General features: G+C 38.0%; 1 protein-coding gene across 1 annotated transcript in view; it reads left to right on the top strand.

Annotated features, from left to right (window-relative positions):
* Window positions 1-8,940: 8,940 nt before the first annotated feature.
* Window positions 8,941-18,548, top strand: part of LOC111141090 (complement C6) — a 64,638-nt gene continuing 55,030 nt past the window's right edge. Inside the window, exons 1-5 of the mRNA XM_022493423.1 lie at window positions 8,941-9,039; window positions 10,099-10,164; window positions 13,579-13,741; window positions 15,686-15,842; window positions 17,314-17,458. Coding sequence (XP_022349131.1) covers window positions 10,137-10,164; window positions 13,579-13,741; window positions 15,686-15,842; window positions 17,314-17,458 — 493 coding nt within the window. The 5' untranslated portion in view covers window positions 8,941-9,039; window positions 10,099-10,136. The remainder of the gene's footprint in view (window positions 9,040-10,098; window positions 10,165-13,578; window positions 13,742-15,685; window positions 15,843-17,313; window positions 17,459-18,548) is intronic.

Here is an 18,548-nt window from a genome sequence, read left to right on the forward strand (position 1 = left end):
TAGTACTAAGAAACACAAAGATAAAAAACAAAAAAGAGAAGAAAAGAAAAGAAAAACAAACCAGCTCTAATTGAAAGTGACTGGTCCTAGAAAGAAGACAAGGAAGTAAGACAGGCTAAATTAGTGGCATTGTTTTGCTGCCTTAAAACTGAATTCTGTTTTTTTTTTTAACAATATAAATAGGTTACTTTAATAAAATAAAGAAAATACTTTAACTAAATATTAAAATTAAACTGCCAAGAGTGCTTATTAGGTCCTTGCTCTTTTTTTTAGATCAGATCTAGTTTATAGAAAGGCTTTTTTCTGATTACACTCAAAACATTAGCAGTCTATTAAAGTAAAATAAGCTTTACAGAATGGTTTGGGGCGGCCATGGGAGTGCTGAAAGCTAATAAAAAACGAAGTGAAACAAGTTCCACTAGACAGCAGAAGACCTCTAATTCCCCCTTTACCATTGATTTGTTGCAGTAACTTGGCTAATCACTAATGTATCCAGAGACTTAGATTCTCCTTTATTAATGATACTTTACCTGCATAAAAATGAAGGCTGTACAAATGGCCAACAGACACATGAAAAGATGCTAAAAAAAAAAAAAAAAGTTGCTCAACATCACTCAACATCAGGAAAATGCAAATCCAAACCACAGCAAGCTATTACCTCACACCTGTCAGAATGGCTATTATCAAAAAGACAAAAGATGACAACTATTGGCAAAGATGTGGAGAAAAGGGAAGCCTCGTGCACTGTTGGTGGGAACGCAAACTGGTACAGTCATTCTAGAAAACGGTATGGAGGTTCCTCAAAAAATTAAAAATAGAACTGCGCTATGATCCAGTAATTCCCCTACAGGTTATATATCCAAAGGAAACAAAAACAGAATCTTGAAGAGATGTTGCCACTCTCATATTCTTTGCAGCATTATTCACAATAGCGAACATGTGGAAACAACCTGTGTCCATCAACAGATAAACGAATAAAGTGGGGTGTGTGTGTGTGTGTGTGTGTGTGTGTGTGTGTGATGAAATATTATTCAGCCATGAGAAAGAAGGAAATCCTGTCATGCGATGACATGGATGAAACTTGATGGCATTATGTTAAGTGAAATAAACCAGATAAAGACAAATACTACATGGTATCACTTATATGTGGAGTAAAAAGACAAAGTCAAACTCTTAGAAGCAGAGAGTAGAAAAATGGCTGCTAGGTGCTATGGAAAGGGAACAGGTGTACCTTATGGGATTCAAGGGAAGGAAGTGTAGCTGAGCCTCGTGAGGGACAACATTTATACTCTCTGGGTAGATTCCTTCAAGTCCCCACTTCATTCTTCTGTCCCTCTGCGGAGAGGTATTCTCTGCTTCTCCTTGCATATGGCTAAAGTAAGGTTCACATTATGTCTCACTGAAGTTCCCCTCCGTAACCTGGGCACATAAAGTCTAATTGACTCCTCGTGCCCTATCCTGGTCCATCAGTCTTGCCCAAGAGGCAGAATCATGAGCCCTGCAACAGGTTCTACAGGATTAGATTTTTCTGAGCCCAGACTGGGCAGATTTCCTCTAAGAAAGCATAAGGGCAGGAGAATGACCTGCATTTTTAGAAGTATTTAATATTTTAATCATATTAAAGAAATGCTACTAAAAAAACTATTATTTGCTCATTTACTTTGTTTTCACTCTTTTCTGCCCAATAATTATAAATTCCGTGAAGACAGGATGTTTTTCCCTGTCTGGTGCCTAGAACAGTGCCTTATAGTAAATTTTTGCTAAAAGAGTGAACAAAAGACTTTAAATAATGATAATGGCAATTATAATAAATGTAAGCTAAAGAAACGAGAATAAGTGGTTACATGCACATGAGAGGATATGATTTCTTTGATAAGTTTCTTATAATTGCAGTATGCTCATATTCATTTTTTCCATTCAACTATTATTATCTTTTATCTAAAGTTCTTGAAAAATTCACCAAATTCACCCATCTTTTTCTCTTTAAGTTTCAACATAATATCTGGTTTGTAACAGGTGCTAGGTGAGTATTTATATATTGATCTTAATTTTGATCAATTTATGTATTGATCATAATATTGATTGGGCAAATAGATATCACTGAGCCTGTGGCATTTTGAAAAGTGTTTAGCAAGCCATAAAATGCTCCCCAAATATTAAACTGTTATTTTCATTATGGTGGAGATTTCGAGTGAGTGGTTACATCTCCCCAAATTCATACGTTGAAACCTAATGCCCAGTGTGATGGCATTTGGAGGTGGGGATTTGGGTGGTGATTAGGTTGTAAGAGCCAAGCCCAATGAATAGGATTAGTGCCTTAAAAGATAAAAGAGATCTTGGAGAGCTCTCTTGCCCCTTCTGTCCTCTATGAACCAGGAATTGGCCCCTCACCAGATTTCGCATTTGTCAGCACCCTGACCTTGGACTTCCCAGCCTCCAGAACTGTGCAGAATTAATCTCTGCTGCTGTGAAGCCACTCAGTCCATGGCATTTTTGTTTCAGCAGTCAGAACAGATTAAGACCGAAAACTTGGTAATAGTGTTCAAGATGCATGGGACAAGGAGCAAACTAGGAAGCCAGTTCAAGAATTTGTGCAAGACTCCTTTGACCTCAATAACCTTTTTTCTTGCCTTTTCTCCCAAAGTCCTGAATTAAAAACCAAGTCCAGATTTCTCTATAACCCTAGGAGGGGCAAAATCTTGCAGAGGTTTGACTTGTTTTATCTCAAACTATATTTCTATTCCTATCTATATTAAGTGAATTTTAGATTAAGAGTCTAAATAGTAGTTCATTTTCTTTGCATCCCAAAGAATCGTCAAAGGGTTTACTCAATTTAATAACATCATTATGCATTGCTCAACAAGTCAGTAACCATGTAAGTAAAAACAATTTTTGAAGCCCTCTACTGTAGGAAAGACTGCTGTCTCTTATGCCAGATTAATGAGAACCTGCATAGTGGGATTCTAGCTAAGGGCATATATGTATAGACATAATGAAAAATTCAGCAGTTTTCTTGCAAATTCATTGTGTATGGACAACTCCATTCAATCAACATTTATTTAACTTCTTTTTTACTCAGTTATAAAGATGACTATATTATTCAGTCTCTGTTATTAAGGAAATTTGAACATATCACATGGAGTAAGAGAGAGCAGGTGATAATACAGCAAGTAAATAATCATAAGGCCTGGCAGTAATACCTTCCATACAAGAGGTTAAAAAAAAAAAAAAAAAGTTATGTAAGCTTAAAGGATAGAGGAATCATGTAGTTTCTGATCATAAGAGTGAAAGTGTTCATGAAATACAGAAAGATTTAAGAAGAAAATATACTTGGAGTGGCCCTTGAAGAACAAATACATAATACACTAATATTTCAGAATACAAAACTGGGGAAGAAAAAGTTTCAAGAAAGAAGAACACTGTCAGGAGATTCCATAGCCCATTTTGAGCAAATTGTCCAATTTGGTTGGCTAACGGAGTGTGCAAAAGGAAGGAGAGAAAGTAAGTCTAAAACGGTAATATGGGACAAAATTGTTCAGGGTTTCAAATATCAGGCATTAGAACTCTGTTCCTAATTCAGTGGTCTTCAGAAAAGAGCACCATCTACATTCTGAGTAGAGTTGTGCCACTGAGAGGTGAGCTCTAGATGGACTAACCAGGAAGAGTCGTTTAGGAGGAACAATAGCACCACGGAAGCCACTGAAGGGATCTTCCAGTTTTGAGTTCATCCGTTCATGGAAGCAGAGCTGTGGCTATAGACACGGGGAAGAGGTAGAAAATATGAAAGTGCATAGACAAGAGACACTTCAGAGAGTACAGCACAGGATTTAGCCTCCAGTAGAATAGAGGAAGTAGGGGAGAAAGGATGCCATCACTGTGATGTGGTGTTCTGTTTGGATACTATTAGTGAACACTTGAATATAGTTGACCTTTGAACTGCATGGGTTTCAACTGCATGGGTCCATTCTATGTGGATTTTTTTACAGTACAGTACTGTAAATGTCCTTTCTCTTCCTTATGATTTTGTCAGTAACATTTTTCCTCCAACTTACTTCGTTATAAGAAAACACTGTCTAATACATACAACATACAAAATATGTGTTCATTATTTGTGTTATCAGTAAGGTTTCCAGTCAATAGTAGACGTTTCATTTTTAGGGCCTCGGAAGTTATACGTAGATTTTTGACTGCATGGGAGATCGACACACCTAATTCCCATGTTGTTCAAGGGTCAGTTGTACAGAGATCGGTGGGCTAGGAAGTATTCAACACAAAGGTAAAGGATAAATCCGTGGACGTAGATGAAATATCCGATTAAAGAAAAGAGACTGAGGATAGAATTCCAGAAAGGAGTAAGGAGAGAACCACGGGAAGAAAGAGAGGAATTTCCTGAGAAAAACGTGGATGGTAAGATATCCGAGAAGCCAATAGCAGATTGAAAGGTGGTCCTTGGGTTTGACAGTTAGGAGGTTCCTGGTGGTTACTGAGTGAATACTTTGGGTAGGCTGTTGTATTTGTAACTCTAGTTGCAAAGAGTGAAGTTAATGAAGAAGAGCCATTAAGAAATTAAATAGTCAATTTAGATGGTCCCTGAAATAATTTTAGTAATAAAAGACAAAAAGAGGGTGGTAGCCTGAGGTCCAAAGCAAACTTCTCTTTCCTCCATTTGAGAGTCTTGATTTCTGATTCTCTGAGTGAAATAATTCAATTTGTAATTTTACTTTATCTACTCACACATGGACTGACAAAGTGCACTCGAAAGGGCTGAGAAAATAGATGGGGTCATTAGCCTTGGCTCTAATAAGAAATTATAGTATTTTTCCTATAATGATAAGTTGGCATGTGAATAGTTAGCATATGAAAAAGCCTTCAGATAGCAGCTTCCACTGTTCATTATCTTATGTTTTGGGGTTATTTTCTTGGTAGAAAATATCATTTGACTGTGAATCTATTATCATTAAGAAAGGAGTACAGATTTTTAACAGAATACATATTCTCCTTGTGGAAAAATTATAATCGCTCTATTTCAACTTTCCATGTCCTGGCTCTAATTTCCTCTACACCCTTCTGTTCCTTCACGATGAAGGCTTTTTCTGCTCGTCAGTCTACACATTTAAGCTCAGTAGCAACTTTCTGCTTTATACAGATTTGGAGCATTTTATTGAAAAAGGTATTCTGTGTCACCAGTCAACACTTTATTTATTTTTTTAAAGATTTTATTTATTTATTTGACAGACAGAGATCACAAGTAGGCAGAGAGGCAGGCAGAGAGAGAGGAGGAAGCAGGCTCTCCGCTGAGCCAAGAACCCAATGCGGGACTCAATCCCAAGACTCTGGGATCATGACCTGAGCTGAAGGCAGAGGCTTAACCCACTGAGCCACCCAGGAGCCCAAACCAGCCAACACTGTAGAAGGCCTGCAGCTGCTGAAACTGTTCAGCTGGTTAATTTCATAATGCGCTTTGTTTCTCAGCATCATGTGTCCAAATACCGTTTAGAGAGCACTCAGATTCTTGCACAGAGGCCTACCTGAGCATCTTTGCACACAACCAGTTCGTAGTGCTTGAATAATCACCCATTCATCAGTTAAAAAACAAAACAAAACAAAAAACCTATTTCTACTTCTACTTCTCAAAGCTAGTTGTGGTTGTATTGATCAGGCCAGAAATCTCTCCCTCTGGGTTTCAGGGTTCAGAAAACTTTCTGTAAGGGGCCACATAGTAAATACTTTAATCTTTGCAGGCTGTATAGTGTCTTTTGCAATGACTCTACCGTTGTAGTGCAAAGGGAGCTTTCGACAATGACTAATTATGTGACTCTATTCCAATAAAACTTCATCTGCAAAATAGGTAGCAAGCTAGATCCACCTCCCTGGCTCTAGTTTGCCAATCACCACTCTAGAAAAAGACCTTGAGTGGGATGTGTCATTTAGGCATCCATAGAGACTCAAGATGGAGAACCCATGAACATCATTGAGAAGCTACCAGCTTCTCTGTTGATGCCAGGTCAGCTCTAGTATTTGAATCACAGCTATTTGCACTCCATCTCAAGCATTCCTCCTTACCCCATTTATCTCTCACCACCTGTGTTTTCCTGTGCCATGACACATGACCTTCTCATTTCTCTGTCCACATTACTTAACAACCCTACTTAAGCTCATCCTATTTCCTTCTGACTTTTATCTAAGTTATGAATGCTGGCATTTGCCCTTTGCTCCAGATGACCATAGGAAAAATGTATTTAATTTTAGGGCCTCAAAGAACCAACTAGATAAAGAAGTGTATATACTTAAATGGTGTATTTTCTTGCCCAGTCACCATATATTTTTTTCTCCTGTTTATCTTCCCAGACACTGAACAGTGAAACTCCTGTACCACACCCCCAAAGTGTCTTCAACGGTGGTCTTCAGCACACCACTCTGTTTTCCTTCTTAGCCTGATATCTCAATATTTAAAGTCTCAACACAGTACAGGAGAAAGAGAACAGACTGAACCAGGTTCCTGTATTCTGGTTCCAGCTGACTCGTGTGGGATAAGTTACTGCCATGCATGTTAAAGCATGTCACCTTGGAGCAGTGGTCTCCCTGCTGTACTTCCAAGAATCTTTAGACCTGCTCGGATAGTTATTTCCCACCACATAGTGAAAATACAAGTTATTTGAGGAATATTTATTTTAGCTGTTTTCCATATTAGAGATATAATTAATATTTTTGAAAATATTTTGAAATAAGTTTGAAGAATACTTACTCTCAAAAGAAAAAACAATTTCAATGAAGTAAAGGGATTTGCTGAAGAACACATAGTTGGTTACCAAAGAATCAAGAGGAAAATAGAAGTCTCCACATTCTCTATCCCCATAGTGTTCTTTTTTCATTGCACTATTTTTTTTTCCTGCTTCACCTTAGCACAATATCCATATTAGCCCACCTCAACCTATACTGTGAACCTCTCATAGAAGTAAAATCATCATCAGATGTAAAGAGTGTACTTGCTGAGGCTGTTTTAAATCTTCCCAGTTTAAATTTGCTTTTGCTGGTTTATAGAAACATTTTTTCTATAATAAACATTTCTATAATAAACCACATCCAGTAATCTTATAAATTCATTTATTAATTTCAATATATCTCCACAGATTCTTTTGAATTTTCTACACATAGAATCATGTTGTCTGTAAGTAATACTATAGGATCTCTAGTACGATATTGAAAAGAAGGAGTATTTACTTAGAATATTGGAGTGATTATTGTCTGCTTATTAAAAATGATTTTAATCTTCCTCTTCACACTTTTCCATATTTTCTAAATCTTCCTCAATGAATATTCTATAATCAGAAAAAAATAAGAATCAATACATATTTGGGGGTGTCTGGGTACCTCAGCTGGTTAAGTGTCCCGACTCTTGACTTTACCTCAGGTCATGATCTTAGGGCTGTGAGATGGAGCCCCACATGGGGGCTGGGCATGGAATTAAGATTCTCTCTCTCTCTCTCCCTCTTCTTCTGCCTCCCCCCTTCTCTTTTTCCCTCTCTCTCTCTCTCAAAAAAAAAAAAAAAAAAGAATCAATAGATATTTTATCTTTCATACCTAAAGGGGAAGACAATTTTTTAAAAAGATTTTATTTATTTATTTGACAGAGAGAGAGAAAGAGAGAGGGCACAATCAAGGGGAGTGGCAGGCAGAAGGAAAGGGAGAAGTAGGCTCACTGCAGAGCAGGGGAAGCCTGAAATGGGACTGGATTGGAACTCCAGGATCATGACCCGAGTCAAAGGCAGTGGCTTGACCAACTGAGCCACCGAGGCGCCCCAACAATTTTTTTATAAAAATATTTTATTTATTTACTTGACAGAGACACAGTGAGAGAGGGAATGCAAGCAGTAGGTGTGGGAGAGGGAGAAGCAGACTTCCTGCCAAGCAGGGAGCCGGATGCTGAGCTCGAACCCTGATATCATGACCTGAGCTGAAGGCAGATGCTTAATGACTGAGCCATCCAGCCGTCTGGGGGAAGACAATTTTGAGCAATTTATTCTAAATGGTTTTAAAAAATGGAGTCAGAGGGGCGCCTGGGTGGCTCAGTGGGTTAAGCCGCTGCCTTTGGCTCAGGTCATGATCTCAGGGTCCTGGGATCAAGTCCCACATCGGGCTCTTTGCTCGGCAGGGAGCCTGCTTCCCTCTCTCTCTCTCTCTCTCTGCCTGCCTCTCCATCTACTTGTGATCTCTCTCTGTCAAATAAATAAATAAAATCTTTAAAAAAAAATGGAGTCAGATTTCTTTTCGAGAGCAATACCTATTACAATCCCTTTAATGGGAAAAATCATTGAAAACTTAGGACTCTGTATAGTACCTCACTTGGAGTTTCAGGGTTACTGCTGATTGAAGTAATCATTTGTGAAACCCAGAGTTTCCACAGAGTGTTTATTTTGACAACACTCCAGGTATTGTTAGATCTCTAAGATAGGGCCATGTGTTAGCAATAGGAGGGGGAAAGCTTGTTTGGATTATCATGTAAACCGTTTTCATTGTGAGGAGGGACCTTTTGGTTTTTCAGCCATCTGCAGCAAAGATTTTGTTTAAAGATGACTGATATAGTGATTTCATTCATAATCTTAATATTTCAAAGCTGAGGATCATGTTTCCAACAACCTTACCCTTTTGTGCATGAAAATAAACAACTCAGACTATAGCAATTTATTTGCCTTTCTCTTAAAAAAAGAAATAACTACTTTGCTTAAATCTCAAAAGAACTAAAGGTTCATGTTTCTTAAAGAATTATCCCGCCCGAGAACTCCCTTGCTGAGATCAAGTTTTTTCTATGAGTTAAACTAGAGTTAACAAGTAAAGCAAACATACCCTTTAACCAAAAAATGAGTCATGTGCCTGCACTTCCCGACCTGTCCTAACAACAGTACATGTCATTTCTTGAGATTCTGGGGCATGTGCAGAATTAAAAATAATATGAAATAAAGAGATTCAAGAAATGTACAAGGAGATGGAAAGGAAGTACCTACAGCTGGGGGTAAATGAGAGCATCCTCTGAACTGTTGGGTAAGTTATGCCGAACGGCCCTATAGACAGATGGTTCCTGTGAGGCAAGTACACCAGACGGTGACAGATCAGAATGAGTTGAACTCCACTCTACACTAGAATTCTCTAAATGCTCACAAATCTATCCTCAGCGGTTCAGTGGTATCACTGATTTTTAGGGTCCAAAAGAGCTGCACAATCACTGCCCTTCCATGATGACACCCCAACAGAAGATTCTTCCTATTCTGTTTCATGTTTCTAAGAAAATTGTATGGTAATGGCTAAAATGTCCACCTGTCATTGTAGGTATATCCAAAAGCATAGAGATGTTGAAAATTAATAAGTAAGGAAACATTTGATATATGCTGGGCTGTGGTAATAACAAAATCAGAGAAATAGTTACCTTTATTTGAATGAAAATTATCCTCCTAACAGTCAAATCTTATAAAAGGTGAAGATACCAATGAGTTCTTTTATTAGCATCTCCTCAAACAAGAAGCTTTGACATTACCATTTTAATTTATAGCATTTTCTAAATCACCTCAAAATACTTACAGCCAGAGAGGAGATCAGAATAATTTTGTAAGGGTTCTGTTCTTGCAGTTTTTGCTGTTAGCTGGAATAAAGTCTGTCTATGCTTTTCAAGCTTTTGGACATGGAAACAGATACTGTTTGCTGAGAACTGAGAACTGGTAATCTCTTGTAATTCAAGTTCCCCTAATCATCGACATACTGGTTCAGCAAAATACTTCAAGAGTTCGTTTTCTTTACAATTGAAGGAGCTATCCTGGAGGAAAAAACGATCTCTTCAAAATCTAATCAGAAAAATAAATAAATAAATAAACAACAACAACAAAACCCTCTCCAGTTTAGGCTTCCTTGTTAGCAGTTCCTATATGAGAAGATCCCAGTTTGGGGGGGTTGGAGGGTAGGGAGGTGGTTGGTCTAGTGACTGTTTGCCAGGAAACGTCACATTGTCTAGGAGCCTCAACTCCTGAACCAACCCTGAAGCCAGTGAAAAACCACCCAATCTGGAGCTTGGGTCTGATGTTTAAGACACGATACTCTGTCTGATTACAGGCTAAATTCTGTCTGGACACCGTTTGTCTCAATGTCCTATGGCTCTGCTCAGGAAAACGAGGAAAGGTGAGTTATCAGTGAGCATGGATCAGCAGGCAAGTGCAGCAATCTTTAATTTTTATGATGCAAATAGCCCAGGGCAGTAGCAGTTTATAGATAAGTAGTGGCTTATCTATGAGTTGCATTTAAAAAGCTTGGATAAAAAGCTTGGGAAGAATGTTCAGTTTCTGTCTATCCTCCCCAGGCAGTGATAACGGATTCTATTCTCTGCATCTCACTTAACTCGTAGCAGTACACAATGGATACTCAAACGTATGTCAATTCCAATTTTAAATTGAAGGACATTCAGTCACATGTTCAGTGGTTTGGGTTGCTTTTATTCTAGCATTTTTCTCTGAGTTGGTAGGGAAGTGCAAAAATCTCACTGATTTATTAAGAAGAAATGCTGCGAAGTCTGAGCATATTGGAGAAACAATTTTTATATTTGATCTCATACTCTTGGTTTGAATGAAGATTTTTTCTGAAGTATTTTTTTAACCACAACTATGAAACATAAAATGACCACATTCAAATATAATCAGAAAGTTACCCTCTGAAACATTTGAGGGAGCCATATTTCAGTAGGGCTATTTGGCAATACCTATTAATATTTTAAATTTCATATCCCTTGACTAAGCCATCTACTGCTGGGAACACACACACTGATCCCATGGATATACAACAAAAGTATACGAAGATATAATACAAAGATGTTTATTGTAGTGTGTGTGTATATACTGAATGTTTAAAATTAGAATAATAGTTAAATCCGATGTAATACATCCATATGGTATAAACTATGCAGCCATTGAAAGGATGAAGTAAGTATGCATCCATCAATACGAAAGATCTTCAAAGTGTATTAGGCTGATTATGTGATGATGTGTTTTCTGGCTACAAGTAGAAGAGAACTCCAGCCTTATATTTTTTCCTTGTGTTCTGTTTAAAATTTTCAAATATAGGCATGTGTTATTTTAACTTTTTTTGAATGTCAGCAGAAATCTTCTGGTTGATTAAATTATAAGCCATCTTAATTTTCTTCTTCATACATCTTTTTTTTTCTTCTTCATACATCTTGATACAGTTTCGAACTTAATAAATGTTATCAAAGAAATAGAGGTGGACTAACTAAATTACAGGTGTTTTAAAAAGAAATCTGAATCTCAAAAGGTGTAGTTTTTTTAATTTCAGTCAACTATTATAACAAAGCTAAGTTATACTGCAAACTATCTATCAGTCTTGCTAAAAAAGTGGGAGACAATTTCTAAAGTCTATGAAATATTCTCAATTTGGCAGAAATTTTAAGAATAGTATTACAAAAGTGGCTGTAATTACGGACTCATGTTATGGTATTCATATGTCATAAAAACCCATTTCTAAAATATTTCCTAGACTCAATTCAAAAATATTTATTCATTATATGCTATGCTTGCTCTCATTCTTCTAAATGCTGAAATGAATAAAACAGACAAAAGAGATCAAGCACCACCGTGTTTATATTCTAATGAAGAAGGAAAGAGGGAAGAGGAGCTATTTATTTAAACTTAAGTAGTCATTTATATATCAAAAGGGGATATATAACAAAAATAAAGCAGGGAAAGGGCATAGGAAACACTGGTGGGAAATTGCAATTTCAAATAAAATGGTCAGAGATCTGATTTTATTTGTAAGATGAAAGGCAATTAACACCATATTTCTCAATCTTTTTGAATGTGAATAGCCTTATTTAATATCTAAACATATTTTTGGCCTTCATATGATCCTTACTTCAATTGAGGAGCCCCTGATTTTGAAAAATGCATGAGCAACAGCTACAATTAAACCTTTAACACTCTTAAATGTTATTACTAACTTGTGAAACTAATTTTTATTGAGTGATGATTCCATGCCAAGGATTGTTCTAAGCACTTTGCATGAATTTTCTTACTGAATTCTAACAAAAGTCTTATGAAGAAGGTAGAGTGTAACCGCTGTTTTATAGATAATGAAACTGAGACACAGAAATTAAGTGAATGGTGGGCCTTCTGGGTAACTCAGTCAGTTAAGTGTCCAACTCTTGGTTTTAGCTCAGGTCATAATCTCAAGGTTGTGGGATAGAGCCCCATGTCCCTCTCCCTCAGCTCCCCTCACCCCCTGCCACTCTAAAATAAATAAATAAATCTTAAAAAAAAAAAGGAAGAAAAAATTAAGTGAATGGTGTTTTATCTCTTTAAATGAAAGTTACTCTATTAATTACAGCAGCATTTTCTCTATATATTTAATCATGTTGCATGTTTTGTTAGAGATAAAAGGATCAAAATAGCAACAGTGGGGACAGAGGTAGTTTTGCAAATTCCTTTCATTGCTCACAGATCCCCAAGGCTCCATAGCACACAGAGGAGAACAGCTGGTCAAAGTTTTCTCTGGCATTCAGCTTCATCGGGATGAACCCTCTTGTGGCCTGTGTGTGGGGGCACGGGGAGAGTTGGAGCAGAGTTCAAGGCATCTAGATGCTGCAGTAATGCAATCATTAGTATGATCAGAAATTCAATGAAGGAATGCACCTCATCCAAGAATGAAGAGTCCTGGACGCTTAGTTGTCAGGAAGCCTCAACATTATTTCCCGACCTTAAGCCCCAGTTTCATCATTCATAAAATGAGGGGGTTTAACCTGGAGATCTCAAGGTTCATTTCAGCTCTAACTTCTATGACTCCATAAGTAGATATACTTGGGCATTGAACTTTCTCATTAGCAGTTTCTAGGATACCAGGGAACTAAATAGAGCTTCCAGAAAAATGCTCCAAACTCCTTCCCCAGTCCCTGAAAAGTATGAAAAACTGCAATGTAATCAAGAATATTGCCCACGAAAATGAGCAACTGTTTCAAAAAATGTAAGGTAAGGGTGCCTGGGTGGCTCAGCTGGTTGAGCATCCAACTCTCGATTTCAGCTCAGGTCATGATCTTGAGTCATGAGGTCAAGCCCCACATGGAGCCTCACATGGAGCCTGGCAATGGGCTCCAACGCTCAGAGCAGAGTCGGCTTGTCCCTCTCCCTCCCTCTGTGCTCCTCCTCCCACTCGTGTGCTCTCTCTCTCTCAAATACATAAATCTTTTTTTAATTTTTTTAAAAGAAAAGTGTTAAGATTACATAAGAATTTCCATTTTGGAATGAAATGTGCTACAAACATATACTGTAGTACTTTGTCTTAGAGCCTATCACAAACAGTTTGGAGAAACTTACTAGAACTGAGAGTTGTAACTCTGGGAACATTCACTGAAAAAATATGTAAAAGTAGGATTTGTAGTCATGAGTATGTAAATTTATAGGTATTAACCAGCCTTAAGGAAGGCAGGGAAATGCAACTGTTTCCTAACATCATATTTGATTTCTTAACTGAGAATGGCTTGTAAAGTTTTACTCTCAACAAGCATTTGATATGTATTCTATAATTCCTCTTCAGGGCTTAGAGGCTTTCAAGGTATGGCTGGACACTCCATCTTGTATTTCATCCTCCTGAGTGCTCTGATTGACAAGTGCCAACCCTGTTACTGTGATCACTACCCATGGAGTCAGTGGTCCCCCTGCTCAAAAAGCTGCAATTATGGAATCCAGAGCAGACAAAGGTGGGCGTGAGCTCTGTAGATTGTCTTTGTGTCACAGGAAACCTCACAGATAGACCTAGTAATATCAAAAATGCCACACTAAGCAAAGGAGGGAGGGGAAATGTGTGTGTGTGTGTGTGTGTGTGTGTGTGTGTATCAAAGTAAGAAATCATAGAATTTGATTTGGATGGAATTTAAGTCTTTTCCACATAAGGTTGAAATGCAGTCTATGTTGGTTCACTCCATAAAATCAAGGAGCTTCAAAGAACTTTAATTAAGAATATGTGCAATATTTTCTGTTGACTATTTAACTTACTAAGAATTACTACTCAAGCCTTTTTGCAGTGTATAACTCTGCTTGCCTACAGTTAGTGAGTTAATTATAGAGAATTTTCTACTCATTAAACTGAGTCTAACACGACCTCAATTGAGCAGCACTATTAGCTATTAGCTTGATTGTTGGCAAGTATAAGAAGGGAAGAGAATGTGTTTACTTGATAACATTTAATAATTCAGTCTTCTCATGGATTCACACTACTTATCCCCCATAGCTTCTTTAACTCTGTTAGATGTCTCTGTTGCATAGAGATGCTCACATAACTTGGGAATAAAAGCATATATTTAATGTGTTTTAATTATTATAGCTTTTTAGAGACCTATTATAGAAAACCATTTTTACATGCTCAGTACAAGTCTCATTAAAATCACCAGCTGACACCAGCTGACTCCCTCAATAAACCATCCACCAAGTATGTTAAAGATTTTCAGACTCCTTCCCTCAAAAGAACCTCCATAGCTTTCTATTGCCCACCAAATAAAGCACAGCAATCATTCAGGCTCCTCTTAGCCAGCAATGCCCAGGCCCATCCCATAAGCCCTACCAGGAATACGTCATGCTCCTCCACCTCTAATCTTGGCATACCCCTTCCCTTTCACGTGCCTTCCCTTTGGTGCCTAGAGGAGTCACATGAATTTTTCAAGATGTATCTCCTCTATTATTTTCTCTTTGAATCTTTGGCCCCATAGTACTCTGACTCTGTCTTAATCATGATACTTACCAAACAGTGTTGTCATATTTTAAGAAATTTGCAGGAATTTTTTTCTTTTCTTTTCCATCCAGTCCCTTCCAGGAATTCCCTGAGGGCCAGTTTCATGGATATGTGACCTATGCAGTCACATAAGACCACACCAAGAAGGGCTCCATGCTTGGCTTAATGCTCTGCCAGTAGTGTCTTAAAATTTTTAATAATTTTTTAACAAGAGGCCCCTCATGTTCATTTTGCCCTGTGCCACACAAATTATGAATCCAGTCCCAAGTTCCATTAAGTGGTAAGAACTGCACAGACACCAACCTGCCTGATTTTCCATGAAAACCTTCTTTCTGAGCCTAGATGTCCACTAACAGATGAATGGGTTAAAAAGATGTGGTATATATACAATGGAATATTATGCAGCAATCAAAAAATAAAATCTTCCTATTTGCCAAGATGTGGATGGAATTAGAGGGTATTATGCTAAGCGCACTAAGTCAATCAAAGAAAGACAATTATCGTATAATCTCACTGTATGAGGAATTTGAGAAACAAGACAGAGGATCATAGGAGAAGGGAGGGAAAAATGAAACAAGATGAAATCAGAGAGGGAGACAAACCATAAGAGACTCTTAATCTCAGGAAATAAACTGAGGGCGGCTGGAGTGAAAGAGGGTGGGATGGATGGGGTGGCTGGGGGATGGACATTGGGGAGGGTATGTGCTATGGACAGTGCTGTGACTTGTGTGAGACTGATGAATCACAGACCTGTACCCCTGAAGCAAATAATACATTATATGTTAATAATAATAATAATAATAAAAGAAAAACTTTCTTTTACTCATTGTGGTTAATATTCAATGATATTTTTCTTATGGGGCTGGAACCACAGTGAATATATTCATTCTAAACAGCTTTCTCCTTACTATGACAGAAAAATAGTGGTTGATCAGTACTATGTGGGTAACTTTTGTGACCAGATTTGCAAAAAACTGGAGACCAGAGAATGTAACTGGCAACACTGTCCTATCAACTGCCTCCTGGGAGATTATGGACCGTGGTCAGACTGCGACCCTTGTGTTGAAAAGCAGGTAGGTGACCCATGGGCATCTTCCAGAAATCCTAATCACAAGGAAAGACTTGGAAAACTTGGCAGGAATGCTCAATTTCTTCAATTTCTGAAAATAAACTATCCCAGCTTCCACTGAGGGAAAATTCCATTTAGCAATTTTTTTGTTGTTGTTGTTGGGAGTAGGGGGAAGAGGATTCATTTACATGTTTTACTATCATATGAGCTCCAAAAGGAGCTCAGAAAGGAGCTCAGAAAGTAAAAGCAGATGCTAGAAAGTGGGGATTTCAGTCCAAGGTTTAAAATCAGACAAAAAGTAAAGACATTAATCAAATGACTGACTCCTGACCCTTCCTCTAATTTCCCTCTCCACACAGGAAAGTCCCTCGATTTGTTTATTGTTCCAAGCTGTAATGTTTACTCACCTTAACTCATTCCTATAAGGGCATTGGCCCACATAAACTATAGTCGTCACAGCAGTGCTGAGCATTCACACATTAGGGGGAAAAGAGGAACTGATTTATGGAGCACCCACTCAGAGGGAAACTGTTCTAAGCCCTTATATCATCTTATTCAAACTTCACATCCGAGTGTGTTCTCCTACCCCATTGACAGATGGGGAATTTATAACTCATTGGGGAATCAGTAATTTTCCCAAGAATGTACCTCTGATGAATAGAGTGCTATATTCTGAACTTGGATTTTTCTGACTTCAAAGTCAGTACGTTTTGATCCTGTCCTATTCCTATCCTTCTCTGACTCCCTGTTTTACTACTCACATTTTAAAATCATTTAAAATGTGGAGAATATGTCAACCCTGGTTTCCATGCTGTCTTCCTCACACAGAAGAACCCCTGAATCCTTTCAACCCACTGAGCCATCCAGGCGCCCCCCCCCCGAATCCTTTCAAATTGATCACTTCACACTCCCTCTGAATATGAAAGTGCTTTGTGGGGCACCTGGGTGGCGCAGTCAGTTAAGTCTCTGACTCTTGGTTTCAGGTCAGGTCATGATCTCAAGGTCATGGGCTCCAGGCCCACGTCAGGCTCTGCACTCACAGAGTCTGCTTGAAATTCGCTGTCTCCCTCTGCTCTCTATGCTTGTGCTTTCTCTCTCTCTCTCTCTCTCTCTCTCAAATAAGTAAATAAATCTTTAAAAGTGCTATTGTTACTACTTGGAAGATATACTGCCTGCAGGATACTCAGCAAATATTTGTGCATTTGATTTAATTTATTTTCATATGGTTTCAGTGTACAAAGTCTTAGAAATCTATTGTCCTGCTTTCTCATTTTACAGTTTAGAAAACTGAGGCCCAGAGAGGTGCTGACTTCTCTAAGGGCACACAATAATAGAATTGGAAAACTCATTAGTTAATTTAGGAAACATTGCTGGAGGAAGAGTCACTGTGATGATTAAGAAGTCCAGTTTTCTTAGATACATTTTGGCTTTGGCCCTGCTTCCAAGTGCCTCACCTTTCTCTACTTTCCTTTCAGTTTAAGGTTAGATCCATCTTGCGCCCTGGTCAGTTTGGAGGACAACCATGTACTGAGCCCCTGGTGACTTTTCGACCATGCATTCCATCTAAGCTCTGCAAAATTGAAGAGGTCGACTGCAGGAATAAGTTCCGCTGTGACAGTGGTAATGTACACTAGAAGATGTCCAGTCTCCAGTAAAAAAATGACTTGACTAGATAAAGTCATTCTAGTTGACTACCAGTCAAAGCCACGACAGAGAAGTCCCACCTTATGTTAAGTATAGGGAGACAAAGGTGTTATGGTACCAATTGCCAATCCATTCATGTATGAAATTATAGCTTTCGAGCTATAATCATCTTGACAATGTACCTGATCCAATTGCTATTGGTGCTCAGGTCCCACACTGTGATAAAGAAGGATGATGCGAAAGCAACAGGAAAAAGAAGAAAAGGCAGATACTGGTAAATATCAGCTATTAATAAGTACAAACCTGTAATCAGAACCAGCAGCTGAAAAGGAGTAACAGATTTAAAAGATTTTCAGTATCATTTACTAAGATGAGAATATTAAGATATTATGTCAAGGAAATAACTAGAGATAATGTGACAGACTTTCTTGGGTGGTCCATTGAATGGTTCCAAAGGTAATTCCAAAAGGAAGATTGAAAATGCTTTAAACAGTGGCAACACTCCCTTCAAGTCATTACTCATTCAGATATTTACATTTTATTAGATTATGAATGAATATACCTGAATATACTACTTAATCATATGTATTCTCTTGCTTATTACCACCATTTTGAACTCTCTAAATCTGATTTCTGCAAACTTTTCCAGTAAAGGTCCAGACAGTAAATATTTTAGGCTTTTTGGCCATACGTTCTTTATAGCAACTGCTCAAATCTGGCCCTGTAGCTTCAAAGCTGCCACAGACAGTCTATCAACAAGTGGGCATGGCTGTGTTCCCATCATATGTTACATACAAAAACAGGCAGCGGGTGAGGTTGGGCTCTGCTTTCTGCCTTCAGCCATTGGTCACTAACCTCTTCTCCAAATACTCAATTTGATGTTAAAATTGGAACTCAGATGAATAAAATTCATACCATTTTTGTATACTCTGGAATACAATGAAAAGTAAAGTATTTATAGTTAAACAGATTTCAAATTCCATAAGAAAATTGACTGCAGACCTTAGGTCTATTGTTTCTCTCCTTTTGCTCCTGCTTCCTGCCTTCAGCTATGCCAACTTTTGCT

Source organism: Enhydra lutris, unplaced genomic scaffold (assembly GCF_002288905.1).
Source record: "Enhydra lutris kenyoni isolate GAN:26980312 unplaced genomic scaffold, ASM228890v2 scaffoldscaffold5, whole genome shotgun sequence".
Classification (NCBI taxonomy): domain Eukaryota; kingdom Metazoa; phylum Chordata; class Mammalia; order Carnivora; family Mustelidae; genus Enhydra; species Enhydra lutris.